Source organism: Neopsephotus bourkii, unplaced genomic scaffold (genome assembly GCF_033783945.1).
Source record: "Neopsephotus bourkii isolate Nb327-2 ecotype Australia unplaced genomic scaffold, CSIRO-AGI_Nbou_v1 NB_1768, whole genome shotgun sequence".
Classification (NCBI taxonomy): Eukaryota; Metazoa; Chordata; class Aves; order Psittaciformes; family Psittacidae; genus Neopsephotus; species Neopsephotus bourkii.
In genome coordinates this window covers 8843948-8864953 of record NW_026902242.1, presented here as the reverse complement: position 1 = coordinate 8864953, position 21006 = coordinate 8843948, and the positions used below count along the sequence as shown (strand labels likewise).

The 21006-nt window shown below is 39.4% G+C and overlaps 1 protein-coding gene across 3 annotated transcripts in view; it reads left to right on the top strand.

Annotated features, from left to right (window-relative positions):
* The window catches only part of PER2 (period circadian regulator 2), a 49827-nt gene that overhangs the window by 965 nt on the left and 27856 nt on the right, over window positions 1-21006 (top strand). For 2 of the 3 annotated variants that reach the window (XM_061378918.1, XM_061378920.1), the window contains exons 2-6: window positions 7346-7404; window positions 8311-8364; window positions 10106-10169; window positions 17395-17866; window positions 18405-18473. In XM_061378918.1, the coding sequence (XP_061234902.1) occupies window positions 17493-17866; window positions 18405-18473 (443 nt within the window). In that variant the 5' untranslated portion in view covers window positions 7346-7404; window positions 8311-8364; window positions 10106-10169; window positions 17395-17492. The remainder of the gene's footprint in view (window positions 1-7345; window positions 7405-8310; window positions 8365-10105; window positions 10170-17394; window positions 17867-18404; window positions 18474-21006) is intronic. The other variant, XM_061378919.1, reaches the window with a different exon arrangement.

The following is a 21006-nucleotide window of genomic DNA, read 5'->3' as shown; positions in this document are numbered from 1 at the left end:
GGCTGGGGGGGCTTTGCTCATGTGAGGAGCTGTGTGACAGGCAGTAACCGTATTTCGGTGAGATACTGGGGTGCGTGAGCTACAGGTAGAAAGGACAACAGGTGCTGTGGGTTTTTGCATTGGGTGTAGGTCTAAGGACACTCTGTTCCTTGAGACGGTGTGGTTATGCTTCTGTTGACATTAATTGCATGTTATTACTTGCGTGATTACAAAACAGTTTATGTAAGTACAGTTTCATGCAAATAGATGAGCGGCGTGGTAACAGGCTGGCACTTTAAGGCCAACTTTCTGTAATAGGTTGGGATAGGGCGTTTCTCTGTGTAATGCAGGAGCTCAAAAAGTCCTCAGGGAGGTCAGTATGAGTTGTGTGGTACTTGGAAATCGTATTCTGGTGAAACAGCAGCTTGGCTGAGACAGTGCCTGTGAAGGATTTTCAAGAAGCATTTTTATGTTTCTGTGCTGCAAGGTTTCTTTTTTTTTTGTTTGTTTGTTTTTGTTTTGTTTTTTCTCCAAATGTAAGACTCTTGAGTTTTACAATTTTGTACATTTGTGATTGAATAGCTGCCAGTGATGTATTTACAGGTAAAGGGGAAAAGGTGGAGGTTCTGTAATGATCCCAGTGGTATGATTGCCTGGTCAAGTCAAAAGTAAAGAATTGATTTAGTTTAGTGAGGAAGTGTTACAAGTTGTCAGTGTTGTTTTAGGCAAGTTTGTTTACAGGTGGCAGTTAATCTTAGTTATCATTTGTCAGAACAGCAGCTATCTTTTGGAGCTGGCTTTTGCTTTTGTCGAGGTAAGACTTAAATGAATCACAATGATGATCTACTTGAATGCAAGCGGTTAGTTTTGATAATATAGGGTTGTTGATAAAACTTAAGGATGTCAAGCTGAAACGAAGGCCTTAGTGGGGCGGCTCCATTCCACAAACGCGTCCTGTTGCATATTCAGATTGTTTGAGGGCATAGCATTTGATGAAACTCAAATTTTTCCCACCTTCTAGGGTGTCTCAGTATTTGTATGTGTCCTCGATCTTCTCAGCCTTGTGCAGTGTTTATGCACTTTACACAGTGGATCTTAAATACAAAATCAGATCAGGGCCTAGAATTTGCTTCATGTCAGGGAGGGTGTCCCTGTTGTGCTTTAACATCAAGTTCCTTCTTGCTTACGGTTGTGTGTGTTTGTGTGCTCTTGTGATGTTTGGTTTTGCCCTTTCTTACTAGAACTTGCATTACTTCTGCAAAATGAGGAAATTTCGCTGGAGAACTGGACTCTGTCCTTGCCTCATCTGAGGCTTGCCGCTAGCTTTGTGATTAGGACACTGTCCTGAGGTGTGGAGTCTGTTCTGGGCTGTAGAGGTTGGTTACCTTGCTAGGAGAGTGTAACAGGAAAGCCAGGGCCTGTGGCCTAGAGTAGAAGAAAAAGGTAATATGATCCCGTTTTGGTGGGGTTTTGGCCATTTTAAGTGTTTATTTCAAGGTAGAGGGGAGAATGCTTTAGTTGGGTAGTTGGCATAATGTCCAACACTGTGCAGTGAAGGAGCATGGTCTGTCCTGCCTTGTGAAGAAGTATAATTTGGCTTGATCTGGTCCAGAAGGTAAAGGAATGGAAGGCAGGATTTTGGCTCTTTTGCACTTCCTTCAGATTCAGTGAATTTTCTGATTTAATTTATGAGCCCAAGACTGTGTGGTTTTGCTGGGCTTTTTGTTTATTTGCCACTTGGTAGGACTTGTTGTAGGCTTCCTCTGTTCATTTTAACACATGAATGCTATCTGTGAAAATCTAATCCTCCTTTTTACAGCTTACTCTTACTCCTTTTGGGTTTCCAGAGAGACATTAAAGAGACAACATATTGTGGCAACTGTTGGTGTAATATCTCTCTTCTCTGTGGGTTTTGTTTTTCTTTTTTTTTTCTCCTGAGACAATCTCCAGTCAAGAGATTGAAATGTGTAACAACTCAGTTTATCAAGTAAATTTACTTGAGCCTGTCCCAGGGTAATGAATTTTTATAGTAATAAATTTCCTCTGTGAAGAATCACATTTTGGAGTAACTTAGTTTTTTACTTTTATGATGGAGTTTAGCCATAGTGTGAGAATAGAGTGAAGTTGGGAAAGGGATTGGAAATAGAGTTCTGGATTTTTCTTTTACCTCAGACTTTGTTATGACCGGGAAGTGTTTGTTTTAGATACAGACTGATAAACCAGTTTTCTTTTTCCTGGGTTCCTGCCACACCCTTATTTCTCCAACATCTTTACAAGTATTAAAAACGTGTTTCACTGCACGAAAACTTTTTAAACCCCTTAAAGTGTAAGCACATTGTACGAATTACTGTGGGATGAGGTATATTTGGTGTGGTTTAAAAGCAGGTAGATTACTAGTAGCCAGTAGAACAGGTAAATTATCGCTTGTCTAGATCAACTATAGTGTTTTATGTATAGGGTTGCTATGGTTGGCCTATGTTAAAAGGGAACATCGTGTTCTTAGTAAGGTGTTGTGAAATACTTGGCAGGAATGTCCTGTAGACACTGTTCCATGCTCATAACATTACCACATCATAATTAGTAGATAATCGGGTGTTTTTGAAAAGCAATTTGTGTGTCCAGTTCTGGTACCATGGCCTAGAATTCCTCTATGAGGATGGTGGATTATGGAGATTAACTGGGTTGTCTTTCTGCATTTGTACTTTCCACATCCACTTGTATGCCTATTGTCCAAGTCGTAAAGTGTTTCAGTATATATGGTGGTAACCTGGGCTTGGCAAGCACTGAACAGCAAATGAATTAATATCTATACTATTCCTTGTGATGTAGTTTTGTTATACTGAAAGGCTTTGATGTGCACTTCTAGGATGAGGCTGGATGCAGATAGTAGTTGTCTTGAAAGTTACACTGTTGATGTTTTGTGTGCAAGGTGTCTGTCCTCTCTTCTGCTTTAACCACTGCCTTAAACTTAACCGCTGCTGTAGCAGGGGCCAGGCTGTTAACACTGCATGTGTTATTGGTAGTAAGCCAAACCTTTTGCTTTCTAGTTGTTGCTTAGTAAAGAACGACTCCACCTTCTGATGCTTAGAGGGGTTGTTTTCTTATTAGCTACAGGTGAGATGAAACATAATTCACCAAATGAATTGAAGGCATGGGAAAAGAGAATGCAGCAGCCAAAAGCACACTTTACAGGCTAATGTTATGGGACCTGTTGCTGTGATTTCTTGTGGCCTCAGGCAGAGAAGACCAACATGAAGAAGAGTCAGATGGTTTGGGTATGTCTGCAAAGGCTGTGGAGAGGCTCTGAAGCCACTATTTAGAGCACTTTGCTGACAGTGAGCCAGCAGCCATATGTAGTAGGAAAGCACCCGAACACATGGGTATCCACATGCCTGAGCATACGCACAGTGATCTGGTACTTCAATAAGTGGCTTAGTATATTGCCAGGCATGCTTGTGCAGCATGCTGGTACTCTGCCTGCCAGCAGTGCTGGAACATGGGCAGATCAGGCTTCAGTGCTTTTGGTTGGTATTTCTAAGGTTATCATTTAAGTGCAGATAGCGTCTTTACGTCTGAATGCCTGCACTGGGCTTGTACCAATCCAGCAGAGAGTTCTCTTACTTGGTCCTCTCTCTCAGAGTTCCTGAGGGACAGCAGCAGCAATGTACTGTTTAATGCAAGTTCCTTAAGGCTGAGGTTCTGAAGAGCATATTTTCCTCTGCTTATCCACAAATGCAAGTGAAGTTACGAGAGGTTTTTTTGTGTGTGAAGCTGTTGTAAGGACAGGAAAAGCTTTTGTACAGATGTTTTCAGCTGATGCTGAAGTAGTGTGTAATACTCCTAGAGGAGCCTTCTGGTGTCTCTGTGTTTTGGTTTTGGTAGTTGAATTTCAGTAACTTTGCTTTTAGAACACAAAAAGAAGCAAAGCTAAATTAATATTCCTTAAGATGGTATAATTATGGAGTATGACTCCTTTTTCCTTCATTTTCTCCCAATAGAAAGCAAAAGTTATTAGGGATACTGAAGGGGTCCAGAATCTACATGCTGTTAACATGATGAGTGGACTGTAACACACAGAATGTTTACCGGGGTAAGAGTATGAGGTTATTCTTCAGATGGTCTGAGGAAGGCTGCAGAAGTTCAGTGCAAGCGGTACCAGTGTTCATCCTGGGAAGATGTGACAGCGGGAAAGAGAGCTCATTAGTACATCAAACTGGCAGGGAAAGACTTTGGGGGTTTGCTTCCAGCTGGTTTTGAGTGTACCGTGGTAATTCTTAGTGCTATCATTTTTCTCATGGACAGAATAGAGATCTCCTTGTATAGATGGCTTTCAAAAGTTGAACCAGAGCTGTACTGCCTTTCAGACATCCAGTCCTCAAGCAGAGGCACTTCACTGTGAAATAACACCTGTAATTTTTTGTAATTTAAGCTTAAAGAGACAAGGTGAAGTGATGAGGATATCCAGTACTTTTTTTGTTGGTTTGAGTTCCTGTCCTCCTTATTCCTTGCGGCTTTTGTATCCTAGTATGGTTTTTGTGTTTGACCTTACCACACGTACTTGGTGTTTCTGCTGCTTAGTTTCTTTAATTGTACAAAGATCCTCACTATATAAAGCACTTCACTGATTTTTTTTGCATCTCTACCAAGGTTTCCTCTGTGACTCTTGATTTCAGTACTGATATAGCCAAATCATAGAACAAGTAGATGATGTTTTTGAGGTTGCTGCGCTGATGCAGTAGGGGCTGTATTAGTAATAGAGAATTTTTTTGGCATAAAGTCTTCTAGAATGGGACTTCGTTCTGACTGAAATTTTTAACTGGGTATGAGCTGCAGCAGTGTCTGAAGAGCACCATTACCCTGGAACTTGTGTAAATCAAATACCTCATGGTGAAAATCTGCCCTTTTTTAAAGGAGGAGAGCAGTAAAGATGCAAACATACTGCTTAATGGAGATGTGAGCAGATATTAAAGTAGAAATACAGTGTTGTAGATACTTTAGAGAGAGTTGACATGCAAATATTAGAGTTCTGACTACATATCTCCTGCTTAATAATATCTCCAGTTCCATTCAGGAAAAGAATAGCTTTTGTCTTTACAAAGAAAATCAAATGTATTTTTAGATGCACACAATACAAAGAGGTTTAGCTCACCTTTTAAGAAGGTACCTGTTGTAAGACTGGAAGGAAGGATATCTAGAGACCGGCTGTGGGGCAGCTCAGGGAAACTTTTTAGCTTCTTCAGAAGCTGTCTTGGTACAGGTGGCAATCATTTTGTCTGTCGGAGATGTATGCATGTGCTCACTGTTTTTCTTAATGACAAATACCAAACCTGCTGGCAGTTAAGCTTAGCTCTGGGCCATGGTTTATTATTAAAGGTGAAAAAATCAACTTGAGAAAGACAGTTTCTGGTGACTTTTGGGGATGGTCAGTCCACATCCACTGTGGAGACCTGAGCACAGGTGGTGGGCTTAATGGAAGAAGAGTAATTACCTGAAAGGGTTAAAATAAGCTTTGTTTCTGCTCTGGCAGAAAAGAGAGCAATTTCTGTTGGGGGATTGGCTCTGACTGCTTTGGGGGTGGGAAGATGAGGAGAGATTACTTTGGTACTTGACTGCTTATAGCTGCAGGAAAGCAAATGATGAGTCAGGAGCTGGCCCAGGTTAGTCAGCAGAGCTCAGGTGAGATTGAACCCTCCATGAGGTGGATTTGGTAAATTCAGCAATGTGCTGGTACCATGCTGCTCATAGTAAAACCGAGTTGACTTTGTCCTCTGACCTCAGGCTAACTTTTTGCTATTAGTGACTTCATGGGGAGAATAAGCAGCTTTAAAACCAACACAACTAGTCTTAAAACTAGAAGGAAATTAAGTAAGGATGGTGCCATGTGTGCTTCAGGAAGAGAAGTGACTGGTGACATAACCTTGGATTCATGTAGGAACCATCACTTGAGGACTGAGGGATTGGTTTATTTTCTGTTTGGACCTCTGGGACATAGCTAAGGAAGCTTCTTTTATGGTGGGTGTTTTAAGATTATAATCTGTGGAAGAAGAAATTCTAATTCAAATATGTAATTCCAAATGTTACACTAGACAATACTCATTCTTCAGCTAAGATGATCTCAGATGAGTGGTTGATTTTAAAATGCACTGTGTTGATACCTGTATTATCTAATGTTCTAACAATAAATGAAGATCATGGCGGTGGAATTTTGGGGGATTCCTATGTTTATTAAGTAAACAGAATTTGGTGAATAGCTCTTGTATTTCCTAAGGAACCAGTTTAGAAGTTATGTTGCAATAATAGTTAACATTTTAATCAGTAACATTTTATGGAATCACAGACTGTTTTGTGTTGGAAGGGACCTTAAAGCTCATCCAGTTCCAACCCCTGCCACAGGCAGGGACGCCTTCCACTAGAGCAGGTTGCTCCAAGCCACATCCAACCTGGCCCTGAACACTGCCAGGGATGGGGCAGCCACAGCTTCTCTGGGCACCCTGTGCCAGTGCCTCAGCATCCTCACAGGAAAGAATTTCTGCCTAATGTCTCATCTCATTCTCCCCTGTCAGGTTAAAGCCATTGCCCTTGTCCTGTCCCTACAGGCCCTTGTCCGAAGTCCCTGTCCAGGTTTCTTGTAGCCCTTTTAGGCACTGGAGCTGCTCTAAGTTCTCCCCTTAAGGAGCCTTATCTTCTCCAGGCTGAACCAGCCCAGCTCTCTCAGCCTGGCTCCAGAGCAGAGCTGCTCCAGCCCTTGCAGCACTTCCGTGGCCTCCTCTGGACTCGCTGCAGCAGCTCTACATCCCCTTTGTGTTGTTGCCCCAGAGCTGGATCAGGACTGCAGGGAGGAGTCTCACCAGAGCGCATCAGAAGGGGAGAATCCCCCTTGACCTGCTGCTCACGCTCTGGGGATGCAGCCCAGCACATGGGTGTTTTCTGGGCTCAAGCACACACTGAAGCCGGGTCATGGGGAGCTTCTTTGTTACCCAGCACCACGAAGTCCTCCTTATCAGTGCTGCTCCATTCAGTCTCTCCCAGCCTGTGTTTGTGCTTGGGATGGGCCCGACCCACATGCAGGACCTTGCACTGGGCCTAGTTGAACTCCAAGAGGTTCACAGGGTCCTACCTCTCCAGCCTGTCCAGGTCCCTCAATTTCTTACATTTCCTTTCATTTTCTATTTCACAGAATCATTTACAGAATTTCACAGAATCATTGAAAATGAGCTTCCAGGTGGTTGCTTTGTGGAGTATGTTTTTTTTTTTTTTTTACATTGTTGGGCTTGTATTGCGCTATTAGATTGACTTGATTTATATTTTGTAAGTAATTTCTTATCTTGCTTATAACACACTTTTTTTTTTTTTTTTTTTTCCACAGGAGTATATGGTGCTGACCCTTTCAGATTCGGAAAGATTCTGAGTAATAAATTCATTAAGGTGAGTGTCTAATGCTGATCCCAAGAAAGTGATTGTTTCTCTGTGACTCTGAACTGATTTTTTTTTGTTATTACTGCTTTGTGTGCTTCCTTTGAGCTGTAATTTCAGAATACTGAAAAATAAAATGATACTCAGAGCATTATGTTTTTAAAGACCTGTTGCATGAATCATGAAGCACTTGTCAATTATGTGGCTTCCTAAATGTTTAGGAAAGTGAAATCTAATGTAGTATCCAGTATCACGTTCGATATCTGCAGTATTTGCTGTGCAGAAGTTTATTAATCAGCTTCTAGTCTTTCTAGTGTTCTTGTAGGTATGTTAAGGAATTTTAAGGTCATAGCTTCCAGCAGTATTTTGTGGTCCACTTTCTATCAGGCTCATACTATTCTTCAAACTTCTCTGTTTGAGAAGTTGAACATAAGACATTGGAGATACTGGCAGATGCATGTGTGTGTTCAATGTGTGAGAAGCGGATGACCAAAAAAAAAGCTTATTACAACTCAGGTGGTATGTATGGTACTTTGAGAGCAGACTAGACAGTCGGAGTTATGGAGATATTTGGAAAATGAAGAAAAATTGATGGTTATCAGAGCAAAAAATGGAAACAGCTGAGAGTGTAAAGGAGAATGATGGAAGCATGTCACCTGTGATGCAAAGAACATCTATCCAAGTTGTTTTGTTATATGTGATCTGATGATGGGACAGTGTTGACCCAAGATAGGAAAGAGGAGGATAGCAGTACTGTAATACTGCAAAACAGGTGAAATTGTAACTGGGATTTTTGAGGATTAATGCAACAGTATTGATTAGACTAAATGATAAAAAAAAAACAAACCTATCTCTTTTTCTAGGTCTACAAAATGTGATCTGAATAGGTTCTTAAAACTGACAACTTTCTCTCTTCAGGTGTGACTTCAGGTCTATACAGAAAATTAACTTGGTTGGGATCCCACAATACAGGTGTGTTCCCTGAAGCAGGTTGTTCATTCTTTTCTAATAATAGAAGTCTTCTGTGCTTAGAAGAGATTTATCTTGGTATCAAAGGAAATGTCCCAAGTACTGTAGTCTTTGTATACTGGTCAAATACTCCTGTCAAAAAGACCCTCTTGAGGTGCCATACATAAGTGAATTCTTTTAGTTCTTTGGGATTCGGGCATATCTATGCGTTTCCTCTGATAAATAATAGAAAATTAAAAGATTGGATTTACCTGCCTCTAATTCTACTCAAACTGATGAAGTGCCTGGTTTCCATTTCTTGTATTAAGTTTGACATAAAAATGTTTTTGATGTAGATTTGTGTTAGCTTTCAGTTAAATGGTAAAAAGGCTTATCATGAGAATTTTGAGTAGTTTATAAGGACAAGACATTGTTTCTTAATGTGTTCCTAAATGCATTAACTAGATGAAACTGACACAAATTAAAATTGCATATACTGCAATTGTGAATATCCCCTTCAAACCTAGGCTTTGGTAAACAGTTTTAGTTTGTTTGTTAAATTGTCATGAGGGTAGTCATGAAACTGCTGTAGTCATCAACGTGCTGTGTCACTTCATGTATAGTAAAGCAAGACCTTGTGGCTGATTTCATGGAACATCTTGATTAGTGAAGATAGAAACCTAACTCCATTAAGGAAATACAGATTACTGGGAGATGAGCTAGGCTGAGGAAATTGGAAAAGCTGTCTTTAAACTGGGATTTAACTAGTGCTGAAAGATATCCTACTTTTTCAGTGTCCAAGCTAAAAATCACTATATCTGCAAGTGGCTTCAAATAGAGCCATTTCTGATGCTTGTCATGATCAGAGATACAGAGCTTATAACTTCTGTTTTATCACTTTCTGATAGAGGCAAAGCATTAAAAAAAACTACTGTACACAGATTTGTATTATACTGTGAGACTTGTAGAACTCAAATTGCAACGTTATGCAGAATGGAATGTTGTGAATAAATTCTTCCCTAAATCTGGCCAACACAAATGTACTTTTAACAGTTGGTAGACATGCAGCATTTTAAATTCAGGCCTGTTACCATGGGCTGTTTTCCAAAATGGTTGGCTTGGGATTTAACACTGTGCCAGATCTTTGTTCCAAACATTCTTGTTGCATATTCAAATGAAGCACTTAAAGTGATGTAATTGTTTGCCACCCAACTGTTGCACTACATGTAATAGAAGAGCTTTCAAATATTCTTTTTCCTGTTGAAATTCCCAGTGTCTTTCCTGGCAAACTGTTGTTATTAGGAAGAATAATAGTGTTGATGAATTGTTAGTACAGACTTCTGAATTGAAGGAAATACTACTTTTTTTAAACTGTGAGGGTGAGTGAGCACTGCAAGAGATTGCCCAGAGAGGCTGTGGATATATCTGTCTTGGAGATATTAAAAGGATTGGTATCCTGACCAAGCTTCTTAAGCACATGGAGCTCCTGTTGACTACATCAAGCATTTTGCTCTCTCTACTGGAGAGGCTGGCCCTTCCTTCTTAGTGGCCGTGTCAGCCCATACAGACTATGTATGTACTGCACTTGTACATAGTATGTAGGATACCATACTGATAATGAATTGAAAGAGGTGTTTTATCTAGTGTAGAAGCTTGTTTGATTTTAAAACTCTGTAAGACCTTATTTTAGACTAAAAGTGTTTAAAATGTTGCAAATTTGTATCTGGATGACAGTTTAATGTGTAACCAACATTTATCTACATAGGCATGGCATAACTGTGAGCATCAATCTGGTATCTGTTTGAAGAGGACACTGTTGGGGGGCCCAGGTATTTCTTTTATATTTTATAGTTATAGAGGTGTCCGGACTGTAATGGTGAAAGGTTTCCAGTAGAAGAGGATGAGACAAGAATTAAGTGCATGTGGGAGACTCTGGACCTAGGCACCTCATGCTTTTGATGCTAGCTGGGAGGGAGCTTGATAAACACTTTCACCAACTTCCCATAGAAAAAAACAGGTAAGAAACATGTGTAATTGTTATAGTTAATATTAGTAGAAGGATGCTTTCCCTCCCACCTGCTAGAGCGTATGCAGAAAATACATTGTTCTGTGTTGGTTTTAGAACTGTGCTGTTAGTCATGTATATACTCATTCAGAACTATTTTTGTTGGTAAAAACTGGGAGTTTACTTACTTGAAGCTAAGACATTTTTAGCCTAAACTTGTACTTATTTTTAAATTCAGGTTTAAGTTTCTTCACTACGGAAACAATGTGGTTGTAAGCACAACACATTGCTAGGAATGCAAGGTGCTTGTGCTGACCTCTTCCTTCAGAATAGGTGTTGTTATAAATTCAGGGTGTTCTTTTTTCTTATAATGAAGTCTGAGAATACTGCATCTTTCCATGTCCCACCTTTCTAGAAAATGTCCTAACGAAGACATTCTTTTAATTGTTTTGTCTCTTGGCATAAAAGAGGAAGCTCTTAGTGTTATCGGTGGTGAAGCTGTACAGTGAGACAAGTTGCTTTGGGGATTTTCATTTGTTTTTCAACACTTTTTCCAACTGTTTTGCTACTACCAAATGTTTAATTATTGTCTAATTACACAGGGAGAATGCATTCATTGTAGATGTTAATTTTCAATTCTCTCTAAAACTGCATGACATTATTAAGTCCTTGATAGTTATTTGTTATATAAATAAGAAAACTTACAGTTTTGAAAAACAACCATCTAGAAGACATGCGAAAACTCTTGTTTTTAAGATCTTAAGGAAAATTGAGTCCTGACCATTAGGAATGTTTTCTGTTAGTGTCAGTACACTCAAGAGTCTCCAAATACATCTACACTATAGACATAAATTGTGTTATCCCTCTTGCTTCATTTGGGAATATTGGTAAGTTCATATTAATTGCAAATTTAGACTTAAATCTTCATATGTTTTCTTCTTAGTCCTTGAATTTGATTATTTTGATAATGGATTTTATTTGTTGTTCATTCTTTAAATACCAGTGCTATACATGATACGTTTTGTGTGAAAAGAAATCTGGAAAAAAAAATAAAATCTGTTCTCTGAATGTAGTCAAGTCTCTGCTGGAACAGGATTTGTGGGTTTAAATGCCAAAGTTTCAAAAGAAATTTCTCTCATTAGTGTTCTACAGACCTTCTTAAGAGGGTTTTTCAAAAGCATAAACCTCTTATTTCTTCAAGTGTTTGTCCATACATGTTGTGGTGTGTTTTTCTGGGAATGCTAAAGTTCAGGCTGTTTCCATTGTCTTACTGCAGGATAATAGAGCTACTCTAGCTAATGAATAAGCAGACATTTTCTGCCCATCTAACCTGGCATATTAATGCCTCCATTTGTCCTCAGGGTTCAGTGGAATTATATTGCCTTTCTCATACCCTGCATCAGGATCTTGGAGTTCTGTCTTTGTCAGAATGACTTCGAGAGGCTTGCTCTGTGTAAAAGACACAAAAACAATGGTGTTTTTGTTTTGTTTTCTTTTTTGTGAGCCAGTTGCCTTAAAATCAAGCATAACTGGTGTCCATTTAAGATAAAAAGTTTTTATTTGCAGTCAAAATAGACACTATTCCTTAAAAGTTCTAGAAAGATGGAGCAGAAAATAAAGAACAAACTGGCTTGACTTACTTCTCTCAAGATTAAGGCCAGAAGAGCATTTCCCTCTGTTTCCATGTGACTGTCTGTAATTGTTTACTTTATTTGATATGAGATGCAATTATCTTCCTGAAACTATGGTAATGGGCGAGAACTAAGGCTGGGAAAGCATTCTAGCTTTTGCCTTTCCATTCTCATTTGGTTATTGATTTTGAAGGTGGTTTTCAAGTATGTAAATGGGATGAATATGTGCAATTTATTATGCCATTTTGACTGAGATTACTTTCAACGCTAATTAATCTCGTTGGAATGACTGACCCTCTGTGTTCCTGAAATGTTTTTATTGTGCTTGCGAATGCGTGCAGATGTTCCACTTAAGGTCTTCCTCTGCCTGAGAGTCTAGCCAGATGCATCTGTTCTTACCTACAATTACAGGCATAGAGCATGGTGTAGGGTAATTGCAAGTCTGTTCTTTTTTCCTTTTTTTTTTTTTTTTTTTTACTGTAGTTCCAATCTCTTGGAAAATCTCTGCAAACTTATGACATATATTAATGTTGCTACTTTGGAGCTCTTGTTTTAAAAACAGTCTTTGTCCTTATTTCCCTGCAAGCTGTTGGAAGTCTCTCATAATGTTTTTCCTGTTCACTCCTATTTATTCTTCCTGTATCACTTACTTTGGTGTGTGCCTCTGGCACTGAAGCTTTTGAGATTTTGAACCAGAAAATATTTTGTGCAAGAAAGCCTTTCAGTGGCATTAATCTTCCAGTGCTGCCCAAGAACACCATAGAATCATAGAATAGTTAGGGTTGGAAAGGACCTTAAGATCATCAAGTTCCACCCCCCCTGCCATGGGCAGAGACACCTCACACTAAACCCTCTCACCCAAGGCCTTGTCCATCCTGGCCTTGAACACTGCCAGGGATGGAGCATTCGCAACCTCCCTGGGCAACCCATTCCAGTGCCTCACCACCCTAACAGGAAAGAATTTCCTCCTTATATCCAATCTAAACTTCCCCTGTTTAACTTGTTACCCTTTGTCCTGTCACTTCAGTCCCTAATGAAGAGTCCCTTCCCAGCATCCCTATAGGCCCCCTTCAGATACTGGAAGGCTCCTATGAGGTCTCCATGCAGCCTTCTCTTCTCTAGGCTCAACTTTCAGCCCCAACTTTCTCATCCTATCTTCATATGGGAGGTGCTCCAGTCCCCTGACCATCCTCGTGGCCCTCCTCTGGACTTGTTCCAACAGTTCCATGTCCTTTTTGTTCCACCTCAAGGAGTCAAGTCAGTTCTTCTTGAAAGATACCTTTAAAAAGGTCCAAATTGTATCTTCTCTGTTAACCAAGATACTAATTTTTGGTTTTGGCACTGTTGTCCTCAGGCTCCAAATTATGCTACTGTAATGCAGTCATGTAGGAATCACATAGATACGTACTGTGGGCAAAGCTGCAGAAGCTCTGGCATGTTACTAGCTGGAGACGTAAGTAAAGCAACTTAAATGTTTCCTGACATGTTTCTGCAAGGTATCAAGAGGAAGGAAATTCACATGGTATCTGCTATAGGCCAATATCCATTTCTGTCGGTGATTCACTTAATTTGAACTCATTGCTTACAATAAAAATAATTTTAAAACCCCTGCAATCTTGACTGTCATTGAAATTATTCAGCTCTTGTTCAAGGAGACACAGGAAATTCCTTCAGAGTTATTGGACAGCCTATATATGTATATTGGGAGCAATTATCTTCCACCGAAATAGTGTATCTAAAGAGCGCTATTGAAGTTTCCTACAGATCCCTGGCAGAAGCTACACTAGCTGTCAGGGAAAGAAGAGGAGACAAGACAATGGATGGTATTTGGAGGTGGAAAACATTACTCATCAGTGGTTTGACAGCTCAGGATTTCAAACCGTAAGACTACATGCTAGTTAGGGCACAATTTCATTGACTCTTAAACTTCCAAAGAAATTAAGAAACCCCTAAGAAAAGACATGGGGGAAATAATTTTCCAAGGGAAGGTTGTTCCAAAAAGGTACTTGCAAATAGCTCTTGAGCCTGAAGATACTTTGGCATATGTAATATGCTTTGACTTTGAAATTCAGAAGAGGTTTCTCACAATTAAAGACTGAAATAAAAAATCTTTGCCTTTGGAGTAGGAAAGCCGTAGTACAGTCATAGCTCTTCCCATAAATACCACAGTTTTCCTGATGTAGGTGTTACTGTAATAGTGAAGGTGGTGAGGCACTGGAACAGGTTGCCCAAGGAAGTGGTGAATGCTCCATCCCTAGAAGTGTTCAAGGCCAGGCTGAACAGAGCCTTGGGTGACATGGTCTCCTGTGAGGCATACCTGCCCATGACAGGGGTTGGAGCTGGATGATCTTATGGTCCTTTCCAACCCTAACTATTCTATGAATATTGGAGTAACTATCTTTAAGGAATTTAGGGCTACCCTAAAAGTCTGCTGCCTGGAAGTTCATGCTTATGAATCTATCATTAATGATTTATGTAGTTTTATTTAAAGGATTTAAGTATAGCACCCTCAAGTTTTCAGTTGGTGGATTGGTTTGGGGTTGGTTTTTTTTGGTTGTTGGGTTTTTGTTTGTTATTTTGTGTTTTGGTTTTGGTGTGTTTTTTTTTTTTTTCTTTTTTTAAGAGAGTGCTGTTTTCCCACCCTCTACCTCTAAAGAAATCTCATAACATGGTGTACTAGCAGCTGGTGTTTTTTCAGTTAGGCATTGTGCTTTTTCTCTTGTATCTAAAGCTCTTCACAAGTACCATTTGGTCAGAAAAACAGGAGGAACTGCCTGCCTTGGGTACAGAATAAAGTATGAGTCGTGTCTAGTCTCACCTTAGTTCCTGCATGTCAGACCTCCTTTTCAGGTGATGCTGTGGCTGTCTTTTTTCCAAAGGCTTCATTTTAATCACAGTGGGGTTGAGTAATTTGATGCAGGTAGTTGAACTGGACAAATTGCTGTAGGTGATCTCCAGGGTTACCTTTAACCTGCACTGGGAAGGTAAAAAGCCTTCATTGCTAGCTGAGTAGTTTACTGGAGTACCTTTATTCCCTGAATCCTCTATAGAACTTTACAACCTCTGAGTTGCGATCTGAGGCATCATAGTGCAGATGACAGATGAGACGTAGCTGCCTTGACTTCAGTTAATTAATTAACCAGATAGATGCTCATACTTCTGCAATAGCTGAAGTAGCGATAAGAGCATTTCCTGGGTGAAAATGGATTAGAATCATAGAATAGTTAGGGTTGGAAAGGACCTTAAGATCATCTAGTTCCAACCCCCCTGCCATAGGCAGGGACACCTCACACTAGATCAACATGTTTATAAATTATTCCTTACCTTTATGGTAACAGGAGGTTTGTCTGTCCACATAGGTATTTCCAGTGTCGCCACCTGTGTTCACTCTCCTGGGTCCTTTGACATTTTCAGTTACTCAGATAAAATGACTCATGGTTAATACTGCATTGTTAAGTACAGGCTGTGATACTGGAGGTAGTAACATGGATCCCACTGACCAGTCACGCTCATGAGGAGCATGTGTGGCCAGAGGGGATTCTAAACAGGACAGAACCTCATTAAAATGTCTAGCTAAGTAAGGCAAGTGAAAGTGTGAGCTTTATCTACCCGAGAGATTAAATCCAAGATGAACTGTCTGATCTAGTTAATCATTGGTCACCAGAGTATGTGCTGTTCTAAAATAGTAGTGGAGTTTCATCTAAGAGTAAATACTGCTTTATTGCGTGTTCTAGTTATGTAATTTTTAAAACAGAAGAGGCTTAGTCCAGAAAAAAACCTACTCAAGTGTGATTTACTGCCTGCATGCTACTGTTCAATGCAACAGTGCAACAGGGTGTCTCTTCAGTCTGGATTAGAGTACTTGAAGTGAATACATGCAGAAGTGAAATGTCAGTATATTTTACACTATACAAAAGGTTTTGCTTATTAGCTAAATAAAGTATTAATGAATAATCTTGTAAAGGAGAAAAAACTCACTGTTTGCATATATTTGTATACTGTTCCTGGTAGCTTAAATGAATATCCTCACCCGACACTTCCTCTTTCAAATGACAACAGATACCTTGCATATTACTTTGGCCAAATGAGGAGATGAGTAGTATTTTCTTCTGAAAACTCAAAATAAATGTAAAATGTCTGAAAAAACCAGCAATTAGGAGGGTAAGAAAAGAGTTTCAATGTTTTTCTTTGGGGGGGAGTTAAATCATAGTGTGTTTTAAGTGAATATTAAGTTCATGTTTTCTGTTACAAGCTTCCTAATAAATGAATGTGTTATATGAGTCTTTTTAAAAGGGAGATGCTGAGGTTAATATTGGCATTTAGTTGCAGATTTCTTCATTGAGTTTGTTATTCCAGTCAGGTTTATTAGTCAACAGTTGTAATATTGAATATTTTAAGGGAGCAAAGAGGAAGGGAGCAAACACTGTTCTCCTGTTTTAAGCACAACCCCTTTTTTCCTGATGCTGAATTACATTGTTCAGAGACTCTCAATTCATGATTTTGCAGTATTGTCTCAGGTTGCTGACATAGATTAGGAAATGACTCAGATTAATTATCTTTATTTTATTCATAAAGTTGAATTGCTTTTGAGTACTTCTTTGGCTCTTTGGTATTAGTCTGTTCCTAATTCATTTCAGTATTCAAGCCAGTTTTGAGCCTGGTGCGTTAGAATTGGCTTTTAAAGCAGGGATTTTTGTTTGTTTAGTTTTAAACTTATTTTTCTAAACAATGCAGAGGGTTTTTTATATATATATCCCCTTCCCACCCAGATATTGGTAATCAGTAGATAAAGTTCTCAGCCTTTTTTGCAGGATTTCTGTTGTTGATAAATAGGCAGGTTTGCTTACTCAGTTTCCCTGACCAGTCTACCTACCTATGAGGCTCTTCTACAAAAACATACTTGAAGAATTGGAGAAAATGGCAGAAATGCTCCTAAAAGAAAAAAACAAGGTGCTGCGTTTAAAAATCAAACAAAAAACTCCAAATCAACCAACCGCCAAACCAAGCAAGCAGTCCTCTCATGTCTGAATGCAGTCTTCTTGTTCATCAGGGTAAACTGGGAAACCAGGGGAATGGCTTCATTGACAATAATAGCTATTGGCCAAATCCAGGCAGTAAAATTGTCAAGTGTTAAGTAGGAGAATAGAAAACAAGTGAATATTTAAACTTTTAAGGAATTTGTCATGTTTATTCCGCTTCCTCTTTTTGAGTGGGCTTTTACTAGAAAGAATAAATATCTTTTGTACAACAAAATATTGTTAGATTTGCAGTTGTGCCAAAGTTACTCTTCACTGTGCAAATGCTGAATATACTAACCATGAATATCGCCACTTTTAATTTCATCAGCCAGTGGGGATTACAGTTTGTCAGCAAACAAAGAAAATAATGTTGTTTTTTCTTCCTTCCCTTCCTCCTCAGATTTGTTGGTCACTTCCAAACACCATTTGTAGAGAGAGAAAATTCTGAATATGGCTTGATTTGCACTTCGTCTTGGCAGTGTTTCTAATGAGTGTCCCATGGACTCTATCAAGTTCAGGGGGTTCTACTCTAGCACTGAGGAGCAGAACCCTGAGCAGCAACCTGGTATCAGTGAAAACGTTCCTTCGTCATTCTCTTTAAGAGAGCAACAGAAAATGAGTGATTATTCTGGACTTGCCAATAACCATAGCCAGATGATTGCTGAAGATTCAGACATTCAGACAAAGCCTGAACACTCTCATGAAGTTCTTCAGGAAGATATTGAAATGAGCAGTGGATCCAGTGGAAATGACTTCAGTGGAAATGACACAAATGAAAACTACTCAAGTGGGCATGATTCTCATGGCCATGAATCTGATGAAAATGGGAAAGATTCAGCGATGCTTATGGAATCTTCAGACTGTCATAAAAGGTAGTAGCTAATATTAAATAAATGTCAGTTTTGTTTTTGTCACTAAAGGCTTTTTCAATTTGAATCTAACTTCTGAATAATAACTACAGTATTAAGTGTATCCTGTTCAGATTGAAGCTGAGTGTTTTAGTTAACTTCTGCTTTTGAAGGATGTAAATTGTGTAATGTGTTATAATTTATAAAGATAAGGTGTCTAGTGTGCTGGCCCAGATTAATTTTAGTCTTCTCATCATTGTGTGTTTAATTTGCCTTATGTATAGATTTTTCTTATAAATTTCTAGAATTGTTTATCAAAAAGTGTCAGGATGCAACTGTGCTATTTTCATCTTTTAATTAGCTTAATGTACAGAGCAAAGCTACAGGAAGAACAACCTTCTTAGGCAAACAGATAACAGCTATAGTTTCCACTTGTTGCACTAAGCAGAAGTTTTCGAAGTATTTTTTTATTCTAAATAGTCATTAATAAGAAAATGTAAAGTTATAATGAGCAGAAAGTTTTATTATGTTTACCATATTAATCTTTCTTTCCTTATTCTAGTTCAAGCTCAAATGCATTTAGTCTGATGATTGCGAATTCTGAACATAATCAGTCTAGCAGTGGATGCAGGTAAATTAATGTGCATATATTTTAGTAATTTGCATGTATATAACAGTGTTATGTTTTGGTTTTTTGTTTTGGCTGAAACTGGAGGAGTACACAAGAAATCCTGTCCTATCCTTGATTCTTTTCCTGTCCATAATCAGTAGTAGGTCCTACTAACCCCTTGGTTGAATTAGAGTTTCTTGTTACTGTTCCATGCAAGTTGTGCACCTTTCAAGTCATCTTACTTTGTATTTGGTAGCTTACATCTTACTTTCGATCTGGTAACTTAACTCTGAAATTTCAGTTTTATGGTTCGCTTGTGTTGTGGTTCAAACCCAGCCAGACAGCTTTTTCACTCACTCCTCCCCTTCTTGCCCTCCCCCTACTCCCAGAGGGACAGAGAGGAGAATCAGAAAGAATGCAACTCCCACGGGTTGAGATAAGAACAGTTTAGTAACTAAGGTATAACACAAATCACTACTGCTACCACCAATAATAATAATGATAAAGGAAATAACAAGGGAAGAGAATACAACACCTCACCACCAGCCGACCAATAACTCGCCCCCCCCCAGCCCGAACAAGCACCAAATGATACCTCCTCCAGCCCTGCAGTCCTAGCCCTTCTGGGTAACCCCAGTTACATCCTGGGCATGACGTGCTGTGGTATGGAATACCTCTTTGGTCAGTTTGGGTCAGGTGTCCTGTCTCTGCTTCCTCCCAGCTTCCCTCTTCCCTGGCAGAGCATGAGTCTCACAAAGTCCTTGGGCAGACCAAAACATCATTGTTATCAGCTCTGTTCCCAGGCCAAAAGTCAAAACACAGCACTGCACCAGCTACCAAGGAGAAAAAATGACTGCTACTGCTGAACCCAGGACAGCTTGCTTCAACTGTAGTGGGGTTTTTTGAAGCTTCTCTTTAAATTTTCTGCTGAACAGAATTTAGCCTGAAGCCCTTGCCTGGGGACAATCTAGAAGTGTTTGAACATCAGAATTCATCCCGAGAGTTGGATACGTTCTGATGTCTGGCAGCCATATCACCTGTCTCTCCTGTGTTCCATTCACCAGGATTCAAGCCTCAAGTCTGTTAAGGACAAACCAACATCAGCTACAGGAATCCTTTGTATGAACTGTGCTTCTGACCCTGATATCCTTGAGAAACTTGATAGCATTGAAGGCTCAAATCTGAACACTTCAGAGTGCCCTACTGTACTTGTTGGGTTTTTTAAGTTGGCTCCTGATCAGAACAAAACCTAATCCTGAGCAGATCAAGGATATGTGGCTATATATAGCATACTGATGTTAAGACCCCTATCTACATGTGCCTACTTGAAAGTATTTCTATCTGATGCAGTTCCTGGAAAAGTGTTAAATTGCAGTTACCCCTTTGCACCATTTGGTGCTTGATGAGCTTAAGTTTCTGTGTCTGCCCTGCAGGCACCCGGAGATCTTGTTCCAGGCTATGTTTTCTATTGAAAACCGTATTCTAGAGTTCATGCTGCTTAGTATGAGAAAGAGTGTGAACCAAAAACATTTCTTAATCGTCTTTTGCCATTGGTTCTGTTTTCTTCATGGCAAGATTTTTGGGGGATGTCTGTGTGAAGGTTACTTATTACAAGTTTTCTGATGTCTGTTCTAAATCTGATTAATAGCTTTCTGCTCAGAAATAAATACAAATCTAGATGGTATAGTGTTTTCCCCTGCTGTTGGGCACAGTGCTAGAGGGTTACAGGGCAGATCATCTTTTGGGAATGGGAGACTGAGGATATCTAGAGAATGATCATTAAAGAGAAGACTAAAATAGGCTTATAAGCTATAGGTTTAGTCTTTGATTCTAAGACTACAGGGCTTTGGATTAGATACTGGTACCAACCAACTGCTTAAACTAGTATCTATACGTACTTCTCCAGTTTGCTGTCAACATAAAGATAGGAGCTTCTCATTTTGTTTTGCGGAACTTGCTCTGTCCTTTACAAGTCTTGCTTTCCATTTCTTTTGCTACTGTCTGACAGCACTGATCTCTGATAAAACAGTTTTGTGTTGTATAACTTATTGTCCAAGGAGGCCTGCCCTCTCTATTTGCTGCTGCTGTAGGCGAACTTACAAAGGTTTCTTTTCCTGTAAAAAATAAGTCCAACTGCTCTCATAAAGCATACTCAGTGAGCACAAAACCAGCAGCATGCTGAGTTGTTTCATAATCTTTTCCTTCTCTTTTTTTTCTCTACTGCCAGCATAGAGGGTTCTTCTGTTAACAAGGACCTGTTTGATTGCATCAGTCCAAACTGTCAAGCCACGCTGTAGATGTGATTTTTATATACAGCACGAACACAATGTTTCCCGAGAGAATACTGTACCCTTTTGTCTTATTCTTTACTATTATTTGTCAGTACAAAATGACCACTGCTTAAATGAATGGTAGGCTTCTCATAGTACGTTGCGATGTAAGCAAGAACAATGTGTGTTCTCTAGTACCAGCCAGCTCTCCAAGCTTTTTTAGTCAGATGATTGATATACCTGAAGAACTTTAGCAAACTTCCAGGGCAATGTTCAGAAATCCT